Here is a 13381-nt window from a genome sequence, read left to right as displayed (position 1 = left end):
TTTCTCCAGAATGATCTCCAGTTTCCTTCCATTCTATAATAATTATTTCAACTTTAATTCTTAAAGGGTTTTTTTCCCCATGAGTATTAATGCCTTTCTCTGAATATGAAGGCAGGATTTTTCCATGTTATACAGCCCAGAATATGCTTAGCTAACCTGCATTAAAATACAACTCCTACTTCTTGTAACTAAGAAATTGCTTCATAAATTACAGGAGCTTTTTAAATACAAAATCTAGCCAACATCCAGAATCCTCTGTGTGTGTGTCTGTGTCTGTGTGTGTGTGTGTGTCCTTTTGTCTAAGTTGCTTTGATTTTCCCTTTGTTAGACTGAGCCAACGGTCTGTTGAATCCCACTACTTGTCGTCCTCATTTAGCAACTACCTTACATAGTGACGGTTTCCAGGGACAATGAAGTCGGAAGAGCCATTTTGCAACCAAACCTCCCACTTACAACCTTGGTAGTTCTGGAAAAGGAAAGGAAAAATGAAGTAGTTTCATTTAGCAACCACTTTGCTTAATCACTGAGTGGCTCGTTCCTGTGACGGTTGCTAAACAAGAACTATTGTGCTGGGTTTTAAATTATACTTCTGAACAGAGCCGAGGTGGCGCAGTGGTTAAATGCAGCACTGCAGGCTACTGCTAGATCAGCAGTTCAGCGGTTCAAATCTCACCGGCTCAGGGTTGACTCAGCCTTCCATCCTTCCGAGGTGGGTAAAATGAGGACCCAGATTGTTGGGGGCAATATGCTGACTCTGTAAACCGCTTAGAGAGGCCTGAAAGGCCTATGAAGCGGTATATAAGTCTACTGCTATTGCATTTGGCCATTTCCCCCAAAGAATAGTAGGTTTGCTGGCAAAACTAGGAGAGGTTGCTAATTCCTGAGAACACATCTGAATATTATGTCTGCACTTATGCCATGCATTTTTTTTTAAAAAAAAGAAATCTTGATTTTGTACACAGGGGTATCAGGTGGATACACATATTTTCTAACAACAAAACCCCCCTATAGATCACCAAACCCCTCAAAGAACAATAATGCACCTCAAAGACAAGACTACGGAGCAGCCTTTTAAAACCCCCGTCATCCCAGCCAATCACAGGACCTCACTTATAATCCACTTCCCCCCCCAAAGAATCAGCACCGGTTTCACTCAGAAGGAGCCCCCCCCTTTTCCTCAAAACCAGCCAATTTCAGGGCTGTTCCTGGGAGATAAGAAGAGCACAAAATCTGAACCACCCAGGACAGCAACATGGGAAGGGGGGGCGGGGAGGAGATACTGTAATAATGCCTAACAGAAAGATAGTCATTTCTGTAAAACAGAATAAGTAGAACTGATCAGTCAGAGGAGAAATTAATGGCTGCCAAAAGAACAGGGAGGAAAACCCATGTAAATCTTTGGGAAAAATCCCCCAAAATTGGATAACTGAGAATGCCCTTTTTTCATTTGGAAGGGACCTTTTTGGAAGGATTCTCCCAAAGACCCCCGTTGATGGGCAGGACTATTTGGGAGAGAAGGAGACAGGATCTTCCAGACGGGGAAGCATTCAGGGGAGTCCTGATACTTTGAATTACTCTTAGAAAGGGAGAAGCAGCCGCGCCCCTTAAGGTCACAGGGTGTTAGATGCTTCCACAAAACAGGTCCCGGTCACCTCCGCTGGCTCCATTTGTGACAACGGCTGTTTCTGAGGGGAGCTCAGAGAATCACGAAATGCCCGAATGGGAGCTCAGAAGACGCCATGAAGCCCCACTCGGTCTTCAGTGGGGGCTCCATGTGAGCATGTCTACGGCTGACCCTGCAGCCTCCGTCTGAAGGCCTCTGAAAACGGGGGAACTGACACGGAAGAGCCTGTTCTGCTGGACGGTGGTCCACACAGCTGCAAAGTCCGTCCTGATCTTCAGCCTCAACATGTCATAGTTTTAATTCATGAATTCTGTTCCTGTCCTGGGGGAGAAATGAGAGCAGAAATGTCCTCCCTCTTCCCTGTGACGTTTGTTGGAAGATGGTTTTATTACCTCTGCTCACGGTCCTCTCATCTGTCAATGAATCTTCTGACTCATAAAGCTGAGCTTCGGTCAATCGGAATGCAACTGGAAGGGGGCTTGGAGGTCTTCCAGTCCAGCCCCCTGCTCAAGCAGGAGACCATATACGATTTCGAACAGGTGGCTGCCCAATCTCTTCTCAAAAACCTCCAGTGATGAAGCACCTACGACTTCTGGAGGCAAGTTGTTCCGCTGATTAATTGTTCTGTGTGTCAGGAAGTTTCTCCTCAATTCCCGGTTGCGTCTCTCCTGGCTTGGGTTCCATCCTTTGCCCTTTTGCTCTGGAAAATAAGTTGAGGCCCTCCTCTTCCTCTTTGAGGCAACCCCTCAAATGCTGGAAAGCTCCCAATCTCTGTAGCCTCCTGATAACCTTCCTCTAACTTCATCCGTGCTTGTCCCTTTCCTTTTTGAATGGACTCCAGTTGGAGTCTGAGCAGAGAAGACCAGATAATGTCTCCCTGGGGTCAAGACAGGATGCTCCTGTATACCTCCTCAAAAGGGAGGATCTGGCATTTTCTCTTTCTGTTTCATAAGGTCCACGGGGTCATCCTGACCTCTTTGAAATGCCTCCCGCGTCCTACACTTGAGCCTGGCCTTTTTTCCTGCTCCGAATGTCACACTTCTTTTTTCTCCGACCTCACCCTACTTATTTCAGCCCCTCCTTCCAACCTGCCCAGATATTTTCCAATCTTCTTCCTGTAAAGCCTTAGCTTCTCTTTCAACATTGTGTTATCTGCAAACTTTTTAAAGCATCCCCTCGATTTCCTCCTGCAAGTCATTAATGAAAATGTTGAAAGGAGGCTAAGGACAGAATCCGGTGGCGCTCCGTGTAATATTTCTGCCCCCCCGCAAACAATTTCTTGGCAATAGATCCACGCTGGTTCCTGTTATTCCTAGCATGCTTATCCAAGCATCCCCCAGCTTGCTGCTTGATAAATCTGTTCAAAGTTCTTGCCCAAGATCAACAAGAATGAGATGCCAAGATCTTTCCACTTTCTTCTTCGGATGACCTCTGCTCTCTGCCATCCTCCCAGGGCCCCTCCAGCTGCCCTCCAGAAGGTTTCGAAGGTTTCTGAAAGAATTATGCGAATCGCCTCCATTTCTTCAGTCCTCAAGGATATAAAGAGCCAAGGTGGCGCAGTGGTTAAAAGCAGCACTGCAGGCTACTGCTAGATCAGCAGGTCAGCGGTTCAAATCTCACCGGCTCAGGGTTGACTCAGCCTTCCATCCTTCCGAGGTGGGTAAAATGAGGACCCGGATTGTTGTTGGGGGCGATATGCTGACTCTCTGTAAACCGCTTAGAGAGGCCTGAAAGGCCTATGAAGCGGTATATAAGTCTACTGCTATAATTCATCCAGGCCAAGAGAATCCATTGAAACCAGCTAAATCCTTCTTGCCTTCTTCTCTTGTGTCCTCAGCTGCAGTTTGTTCCCCCCACATGGCTTTATCAGCCAAAATCCCATTTTCCTTCTGGTTGAAGATCCGAGTTAGTATTTTTTCACCATCACCCTTGACCTTCACGAGTCTCTCGTTGGCTTTCTTTTTTATTACCAAAGAACACGTTTTTTATTATTCTTGCATCTCTAGCAAATCTCTGCTCAATCTGAGCTTTACTCTTTCTGACAGAGTTCCTGCAGTTTCTGGAGCCATCCTGCATTATTTATTTGGTTTTGCTGCTTCCCCTCCATTTCCTTTAGGTCTCCTTTTCCTCTTTTTTCATGTCAGTGAACCTGGCATGGATCCAGGCTGCCGTCTTTTAAGTTCCTCCCACTTCCCCCCCCCCTTGCACAGACTGTCTGGGTTTGTGCCATCGGTATCTCATTTCATAGACTGTCCCATCTTTGTACGGAATATGTGCTACCATCGCTAAACCTTAATGTCAGTATGGTAGAATTGCCCCTACGGTATATTTGATCCTACCAAGAAATGCCCACTAAACTATTACCCACAAAATTAATTTAGACGTCCCTTTGATCATCGTAACTGTTAGCCAAAAATCTAGTAAAAAGGCAGGAATAGAAAACTAAGCAAAACATTTCCAAGACAAAGTAACTTTAGCCAGAATAAACTATAATCTGGTTGATTATGAACCTATCGCGCCCTTCTGCCCTCTCTAGGAATCTACAATTTTCTGCCTCTCCTGGAACCATTTCATTTCAAACTAAAGTTCACGCTCACATGCCAACAGGCCAACATCCTGACCCTTTGATTAATTATTCCCAGTTCAGGATAAACTCTGGATTGGATCAGCAGTGCAAGGTTGGTGCACTCACTTTCTCTACCCTTTTCTCTGACACTCCCACTGCGACCGACCTCTCCTAGTGGTCCACTGTCCTTCCTTGTTTTCCCTCCCTCCCCTCAGCTGTTGCTTACGTCTTTTCCTGTCTTCAGTCCACGTGGTCCTTCCTCCCTCCCTTTTCCTTCCTTCCTTCCTTCCTTCCTTCCTTCCTTCCTTCCTTCCTTCCTTCCTTCCTTCCTGTATGCTCCCATACAGCACTGACCATCCTAATCTTTCTGGACCCTCCTTCCCATATTTCCCTGGCCACATCAATATATTATCAAAATTAATTATGAAAAATTAGTTCAGTGCATCCAGGAATACTTCAGTCATGCATTATTTCAAGTCTGAAGAAGCATTTAGGCCGAATAGAATTGACTACATTAAAAGAAAAAGATTGGCCAGACTCTCCTGGCGGTGGCTCATGGTCCCTCATTCCAGCGGAGTTTTAGTTACTAACTGGAGGTCACCAGCATCTCCACCTACCATCCCTGGAGTCTGGGCCAGTCTTGAAACGGAGGGCTACCCCTGAATCACAAAGCTGGCCCAGCTGCTCAAACAGGTATTGCAGATCCCCACGCTGCACAAAGGTGGCGCAGTGGTTAAATGCAGCACTGCAGGCTACTTCAGCTGACTGCAGTTCTGCAGTTCGGCTGTTCAAATCTCACCGGCTCAGGGTTGACTCAGCCTTCCATCCTTCCGAGGTGGGTGAAATGAGGACCCGGATTGTTGTTAGGGGCAAATATGCTGACTCTGTAAACCGCTTAGAGGGGGCTGAAAGCCCTAGGAAGCGGTATATAAGTCTAACTGCTATTGCTATTGCTCTATCTATCTATCTATCTATCTATCTATCTATCTATCTATCTATCTATCTATCTATCTATCTATCTATCTATCTATCTATCTCTATCCGAGGTGGCACAATGGTTAGGGTGCAGTACTGCAGGCCACTTTAGCTGACTGCTATCTGCAGCTCGCCGGTTCAAATCTCACCGGCTCAGGGTTGACTCAGCCTTCCATCCTTCTGAGGTGGGTGAAATGAGGACCTGGATTGTTGTTGGGGGCGATAGGCTGACTCTGTAAACCGCTTAGAGAGGGCTGAAAGCCCTATGAAGTGGTATATAAGTCTAACTGCTATTGCTATCTACTATCTACTACAAATAGCTCCCTGGCAGGGATTCTGAGGGCGACTGGACTTTGCTGGAAGTGTCGGCCTCCTTAAGTCAACTGAGTCCAGAAAACAGCAACTGCAAAATGGAAGCGAGGTACCTGGGCCTCTAAGGAGAAGACCTTAACTGGTACTGAAAGAGAGAAGAGCAAGAAAGCAGTTTTTCTTCACGAAAAAGGCCCAAATGAAAAAGGAGAACTGGATAGAACGTGGTCAGCAGAAAGAATTCACAAGCATAATTCAGTTCGGAGTTTAAAATAGCAGAAGCAGAACCACGGACTAAAAGGATTAGTTACAAAGACGAAAATCAGGACAAGGTTCACAACTCTGCATCAGCCGAGAAACACCAAATTAGAACTCAAAGCTGCTATGGAGGCTGATCTGCACTCCAGGCTGCTTTCATGGAGGGTGGTTCTCCCTGAAGCTCTCGGGCCTCCATCTTACGCCAGCCCAACCAACCTTCAGCCGTGGTGAGAGCAGGCGTTAGAAGTTCGGACCAGAGGAAAGCGTGAGCTCCCATTCCTAGCCAAAGCACCGAAACATCCGTGAAGCTGGCTCCTTCCATGCTTCGGTTGTGGCATCGCAGGCAAAGTACGCACGGGGCAGTGAGGAAACACAGCCAGCCCTGGTCTCCAGCCCCGTCTCCACCTCCCCAGTCTCTGCTCGAAGGTCCAAAAAAGGGGAAACAGATGACGGGGAGCAGAGCAGCCCCACAACCAGCGAATTCTTCGGCACACGGAGCATTTCAACCAAGCGTCAACATTAACCCTAACCTTGAACTACGCCATCTACCTTCTGAGCTCAGTGCACAAGATTATCTGCCACAACGTCCTCCCTGTGAATGGCTACTTTGACTTCAGCTGCAATCACCCAAGGGCTCCCAACAGATAAAAAATAAGAGTCATCCGTTCTAATCTTCACTGCAGGAAAAACGATTTCAGCAAAGGAGTAGTGAATGTGTGGCACACTCTACTTTGATCCTGTTCTTAGTTCCTCTAACCCCCATACCTTTGACCTTCAGCTGTCTACCGTGGACCTTACGCGTTTCTTAAGAGGTCCCTCAGGGGGCCTGCGTAAGCCCACCAGCATGCCTACCCTCCTACTCTCCCCATTGATATGGGCTCTTTTTATGTGCAAATGGCTGTGTTTCGCTTATTTATATCCATTTATTTGTGCCGTTTTTTCTCTGTGTTTTTCCTACTTGTTTCCTTGTACTTGATGACAAATAATAAATAAATGACTAAATAAAAATTCAAAGTCATCCATTAAACCTGGCAAGATTCCAGATTGATGGAAAGACGTATTTCCTTACACAAAAGGCCCTTAAGGGCCATCAGGGGCCACAAAGTAGATGCCAACCCAGTACAGCCGTCCTCGAGTTATCACCGCAACTAAGCCCAAAATTTATGTTGCTAAGTGAGACAATTGTTATGTGAATGACTGCAGTTGTTAAGTCAGTCACACGGTTGTTAAGTGAATCTGGCTCCCCCCCCCGGACTTCGCTTATTGTAAGGTTGTAAAAGGGGATGATGTGACCCAGGGACACTGCAACCGTCATAAATACGAGCCAGTTGCCAAGCAGATGAATTTTGATCACCTGACATGGGGATGCAGCAGCCGTCCTAAGTGTGAGGAACGGTCCTAAGTCACTATTTCGGTGCCGTTGTAATGTTGAACAGTCGCTAAATGAACTGTTGCCAGTTGAGGACTAACTGAAACTCAGAGGTCTTCAACCTTGGCCACTTTAAGACTGGTGGACTTCAACTCCCAGCTCTGCTCTGCTGGCTGGAGAATTCTGGGAGTTGAAGTCCACCAGTCTTAAAGTGGCCAAGTTTGGGGAGCCCTGCTGTAACTGGTTAAATTTCTGGAACTTTCCGATTTCGGTGCCTGAATGGCAACCGAAAGGGCGCCGTGAAAGAGACATTCAGGCATGTCGGTTAAAGAGCTGGTTACGACTGGAGAATTCCAGATTGAAACCGGCTCACCAATGGAGACCCACTTTGGATAAATCACAAGATCTCAGCCTCACCTACTTCACAGAACTGGCATGCAATTAAAAAAAAAATAGAATTTACCATCTTGTGCTCCTACAGGACAATCTTAACCAATAAATAAATTTTCCCAACCTAAATGTATCTGACTGGCCATTGGTAGCACAAAACGTTGGATAGTAATGGGCCTTTGGCTTCATCCATGAGCCATTCCTTTCTTACTCCCATCACATGAACCTCAGCAAGCAAGGCATTTTTAAAAAATTTAAATTCTACCTACAAAAAAAAATTCCTTAAATCAAAATCTGTCCCATTAAAGCAGAACTTCTCAACGCCAGTAACTTTAATGGACTTCAACTCCCAGAATTCCTCACTCACCAGCATTAAAGTATTTTATTTTAAAATTTAATCAAATAGATTTTATTTACAGCCCAAAGTCATTAAAGTATTTGAAACTGGCATGCCATCACCTTCTTAACACTGCAGTAGCGAAACTAAAACTCCCCTCCCTAAATCGATCGTCCCATCGTCTTCTGTTTCACTCCAAACTCCTTGTTTCTCCTGGTAATGCAGAAAACTGTTTTCCCCCTGCAATCCTCATTCTATTCTTCAGCTTTTTCCCCCCATTGCGTCATGCTTGTCAGCATTTTTCACTGCTTCTGCATATGCCTGTGTAATACATCGCTGCCCTTTCAAAAATGTCAATGCTCATTTTGAGTTCATTTTCTAAAAAGCCTCGATCGTTTCTTGAGTATCAAAGTAGGCGCCTATATGCAGAGAGTGGAGAAGGTTGGCACCAACAGTGTTTGGTATGAGGAACCTGGTCGAAATAAAATTCTGAAACTGCCAATCTTGCTAACGTCCATCGGAAGGAACCCTGGTTATTTACCTTGCGATGCACTGTGCAAAACTGGTCTTGGTGTGCAAACGTTCTTTTGAAGAAACTGGATAGACAGCAGGTGCGAAGAGCTCATTCTGCTGTATCACTGCCACACGGTAGCTGGTTAAATAAGCTGCAAGTCGCATTTGGGCAGATTCATTGTAAAACTTGCTCCGTTTGCCATGACAAAAATTCAGTGAATTTCCAAAGGTTGGTTCATTCCACTTTATAATGTTAAATTTATCCTTGATTAGTTTTTAAGTCTGTGTCTTAGTGGCTTTAAAGCCCCTTCCATCTCTCTTGGTCAGGTTAAATTTTGTAAAGAAAAGGGCCTTGTGAAGAGCAGAAGCGTTGTGCTTGTGAGGAACACAGCAAGGTGGGCAAATTCGGGGGAAATTATTTATATAAAGTCATTTATTACAAGGGGCCTGTTTGCTACCTACTTCCATATACTCCAAGTGGTTTACGATAGTTAAAACGGCAATAGCAGAACCACAAAATTCAAGCGGCCACAACAGGACAATGGTCCATTCAAATCCAAAAACAGACAATGTTCTCCTATTCCCCCTGAGCTCTCAAGTACAATATTTAGAAGTCCTGAGACAAAGGAGGCAAAAGCGTTAATGAAACGCCTTCCTTGCCAACTGATTAGTGAAAGTCCAGCTCTGAATCAGGGCAGCCATGCATGCAGCAACTGTAGCTGAAGCCTAATTAGACTTTCTTAGCCAAACAGCCTGTCAATTCCTTTGAAGAGGAGGAAGGGGAGCAGAGGAGACCCTCAAAACGGAGACTCCGCAGAGGGAAAATCCAGGAACAACCTTCGCAAGAACCCCGAGATGAAAATGAGCCAGAAAACTGTCCCCTATTGCAACAAAAACGTTCCCAAACAAGAGTTCCCACACGAGCAGGGCAACACGATGCTGAATCCCAAAACACGTTGAAACAGAGAACATCTTTATCCTGCTCATCCATGAATTCTGCCTCCGATCAACCCTTTTCTCTAAGACCCTTTAAAACCATTTCACTTAGTGACCCTCACAACTAGGGCATCTACATTAGCCATGAAAAAAGAAATCTTGGCTCCTTGCCGATAAGCAGATCTGTGGCTTAGGGATGTTTTATCATTGGCCCCAAGGTAGACTTCACTTCGGATGGACTACCCCACAACCAAAAGCATCAAGGCTCCGCGTGGCTGTTTTGATCACCAACCCACCTTCTGGACATGAGTGTCCACGCCCAGATCTTTCATAGGATTAGCACGGAGGGGGGGAGTGACCTCCCCAGGAGACCCCAGGAGAGCTTCAAAGCAGCTGCATCAAACCTTCATATATAACTCCTTCCTTCCCTGGTGGAACCCATCTTAAACCCTTTGCATAAGTTTCGTAACTTTCTGGAAACTTGAATAGGTCATGTCGTCAAGTACTTTAAACAGTTCGGTCACTTGTGCTAAAGTTACCCAAGGGACAATATTGGAGCGTTCCGGCCACCTCCTTCAAATATCATTTATTTCAGAAGAAACCCACTGGAATGCCACGCCCTTCTCAAGGGATTCCTTCCCTTGATGGCTGGCAAGCTTTGCTGCTTAAGAAAACAAATAATAAAAAGAGAGTTCATTTTTTAATTTCTTTTCTTTTTCTTGAAATGTTAAGACCTGTGCCAAAACTTTACTGTAGATCCCTGCGTAATTTATTTGATACCTCTTAGTGGAACACACTGAAAACTGTCCCGAACTGTAAGGTTAAGGTAATAAAACAGTAAGTAAGGTAATAAAACCAGACTCAATCACCTCCTGGGCTTTCTGAAGTTCTAAGGCTTTAGCTAAATGTTCAGTGACCCTGAAGGGGATGCACTTAATCAACAGAGCCTACATATAAGTCTTTAACTGGTAACCATTAACAATCTTCCCCTGCCCAATTTAGTACATGCCTCAGGCTGAGCATTCCTGACTGGCGCATGGTTGGAATGGGGGCTCCGGCCAAAGGCAGCTTCCCCATAAACTCCAGAGATGAGCTCCAGAGCTTCATTTCGCCATCTCCCACCGGCCCACTTTGGACTTGTGGAGATGGAGGACTGAGGCCGTCCAGGGGGGTTGGAGCCCGAGGTTGCTCTCCGGCATCTCAAGGAGGTTCTGGCTCCGGGAAACTGCCCTGGCCAGATGGGCCTCCAGCGGGTAGAGCAGTCACTCAACCTTGGCAACTTCCCCACCGGTTGGACTTCCAGGCCCAGAAGGCCCCTCCGCCCCCGGCCATTCCCAGATGGGCGGTCGAAGCCCCCCCCCCAACCCATCCGAGGGCTCCCAGCTTCAGGGCCGCTGTCCAGGGTGCTGAGCGCAGCGGCGGAAGGGAAAGTTCTGTAGGCGCCGCAGCTGCCCGAAAGCCCCGCTTGCCCCCCGGCCCGACCCGGCTTCCTTCCTTCCTCAGCGTCGCCCCCGGGCCCAGCCGCCTCCTCGGCCAACACGTGGCGGCCCGCCGGCCGGCTCCTCCTCCCCGCCCTCGCCCGGCCCGGCCGCCGCTCCGGAGCGCACCCGCCCCCCGCGCCTGCTGCAATGCGAAGGGCGCTCCCGCCGCCGCTGCTGCCTCGGGGCCTCGGCGGGACGCAGGGCGGCAGAGGCAGCCCGGGCGGCGGCTTCCCAGCCAGGCGGGGGTCGGCGGAGCATCCCTGGCGCGTCCGGCGGCGACGGCCCGGAGGAGGAGCCCGCGGCAGCCCAGCGCCCCGACCGCTGCGTTCCCCCGAGGGAGCCCCGCCGCCGCTTCCCCCGCGCGGCGCCCGCTCGGCCACTCACCGGCCAGGGCGGCGTAGAAGAGCTGGGCGAGCGGCTGGTCCTTGAGGCCGCGGAAGGCGGTGTTGGGGATGCGCTCCAGGATGCCCTCGTAGAAGATGCGCCGCACCGCCTCGCCCTCGGCCGGGTGGAAGAGCCGGATGGAGAGCCCCGCCGCCCCCGACGGACGCTCCCCCGACACGGCCCCGGGCGGCGAGGCGGCGGCGGCGGCGGCCCCGGGCGGCCACATCTGCGCGGCGGCGGCGGCGGCGGCTGCGGGGGCGAGCAGGCGTCCGTCCTTGGCGGCGGCCCCCAGCGAATGCCGCTCCTCGGCCACGATCTTGGTCTCGCAAACCATCTCGGGAGGCGAGCAATTCATCAAACGGGCCGCGGGCAGAGCGCGGGCGCTGCCGGGGGAGCGCGGGGGCGGCGCGGGGCGAGGCGGCGGCGGCAGAAAAGAGCTCCGCCGCATTCGGGGGCCCTTTATAAGGCAGCGGCGGCGGCGCTGCAGAGGGGGCCGCGCTCCCCCCGGGTCCTAGCGCCGCGCTCATTGGCCGACGGGGCCCGCGTGCACGGACGGCCGAGGGGCGGGGCCGGTGGGGGGCCGGGACACGCCCCCTCGCCGGACTCCCCGACGCCTTCGCCGCGCTTCGCTCGCCCGGACGGCCGGCGGGGACGGAGGATGGGGGGGGGGCGAGGGGTCCGGCCCGGGTAGGCCCAGAGACCCTCCGGCCTGCACTTCCTCCCCGGGGCGGCCTGGGGCAAAGTCTCCGCCGTCGCAGCCCTGCGGCGCACCTGGCTCGGGGCCCCTTTGGGCAAAGCTGGCGCGGCTTCGGGCTCCCCGGCAGGAGCTGCGCGGCTGGGCGGCCGCTTTGCCAACCGGGACCCTCCGAGCCTCCCGAGGGCTGCAAGGGCCGGCTGGGCAGAGCGGGGGGGGGGGCGGAGGCTGAAGGCGGGCGCTGCTTGGGCTTTTCCGCCAGCGGAGCCCGGCTGAGACGGGAGGCCTGTTGGCAGCCTTCGGATGACACGGCAGAAAGTTTCCCTTCGCCCGCCTGGATGCCGCAACCCTGCGCAGGCTTCCTTGGGACGCCCCCGGCCCGCCCAGCCAGGCAGCCGGCCGGGACAGGGGCTCCGCCGCCCCCGCCCCCCCCGCGGGGCTGGATGACTCAACGCCCACTGCGGTCCTTGCGCTGGGCGACTGACGGCCCCCGCCCCCCCCGCAGAGCGTCGCCTCCGCCCCCGACGGTTCCAGGGGAGGGGAGGGAGCGAGGGGTCCCAGAAGACGCCAAAGGCGTCCCCGCAATTGGCCCCCTTGCGCGCCCTCCCCCTCCCCGCCCAGGGATCGCCGCAGGATCGCCGCAGCTGTGAAGGGAGCCCGACGGGCGGCTGTCCGGCCGAGGAAGTCGGGGCTTCGGGAATGAGAGCCCGGGCTTTGGGCCGCCCACCGACCGGAGGGAGCCCCGCTTTGTGGCGGCCACCACCGCCTCTAGCCCTCTACTGCAATGGGGAGGGGCGGAAAAGTTGGTGCTGGGGGCCCCCCTCGGACCCCTTCCCCCAGGGAGGGAGGGAGGGAGGGAGGCACAGAGCGGCCCCCTCCGCCGCAAATGCCTTGTCCCTGCCCTTCCCCCTGGGGGCGCCTGTCCCCGACCCCAGAGGGACCCCCGAGGGGAGGGGCGGCCGGGGCTCTCCCAGGGCCAAAGAGGGCAGGGGGGGCGCGGGGCCCCTCTCTTGCTCCCTCCCGGGATCTGCCGCAGACGGGACGGGCCCCCATCGACCCCCTCAGCGCAGAGAGCGGCTCCCCCCTCGGGCGACCCCCGCGCAGCAGCCCCGCCCCTTCGCAGGGGGCACTGAGGGGGGCCGGAGGGGCGTCTAGGAGGGGGAGGTGGCCCCGCCCTCTTTCCTGGCGGGAGGGGTAGGAGCTGCCACGCCATTGGGCCGACGCCGGCCAATCACGGGGCGAAGCCATTGCCTCCCCCTCCCCACCCGGCAGGGAGGGAGGGGGCCGAGCGAGGAGCCCGGAGGACGCCGAGAACCTCCGTCGCTGCGGCGGAGCCGGTGGAGGAGCACGGGGGGGGGGTCAGGTCGGGGGCGGCTCAGGGCCTTCTGCTCCCCCCGTCGTCCAGGGAGGTCGGGCGGGCATCAGACATCGGATCTCCCCCGCGGGAGCAGCGAGAGGCCGGCCGAGAGAGAGGCGGTGCCGGGCGGCGGTTCCAGCGGAGATGCGCGGGAGCTGCGCAGCCTCCGGAACCGCGCTGCAAAGAGC

The 13381-nt window shown here is 52.3% G+C and overlaps 1 protein-coding gene across 1 annotated transcript in view; it reads right to left on the bottom strand.

Moving 5' to 3' along the window:
• NAT8L (N-acetyltransferase 8 like) overlaps positions 1 to 11497 on the bottom strand; it is a 33913-nt gene extending 22416 nt beyond the window's left edge. The window contains exon 1 of the mRNA XM_032226923.1: positions 11143 to 11497. Within this exon, the coding sequence (XP_032082814.1) occupies positions 11143 to 11497 (355 nt within the window). The remainder of the gene's footprint in view (positions 1 to 11142) is intronic.
• Between the last annotated feature and the right edge of the window lie 1884 nt (positions 11498 to 13381).

Source organism: Thamnophis elegans, chromosome 11 (assembly GCF_009769535.1).
Source record: "Thamnophis elegans isolate rThaEle1 chromosome 11, rThaEle1.pri, whole genome shotgun sequence".
Classification (NCBI taxonomy): domain Eukaryota; kingdom Metazoa; phylum Chordata; class Lepidosauria; order Squamata; family Colubridae; genus Thamnophis; species Thamnophis elegans.
This window is presented reverse-complemented; position numbering and strand designations above follow the sequence as displayed.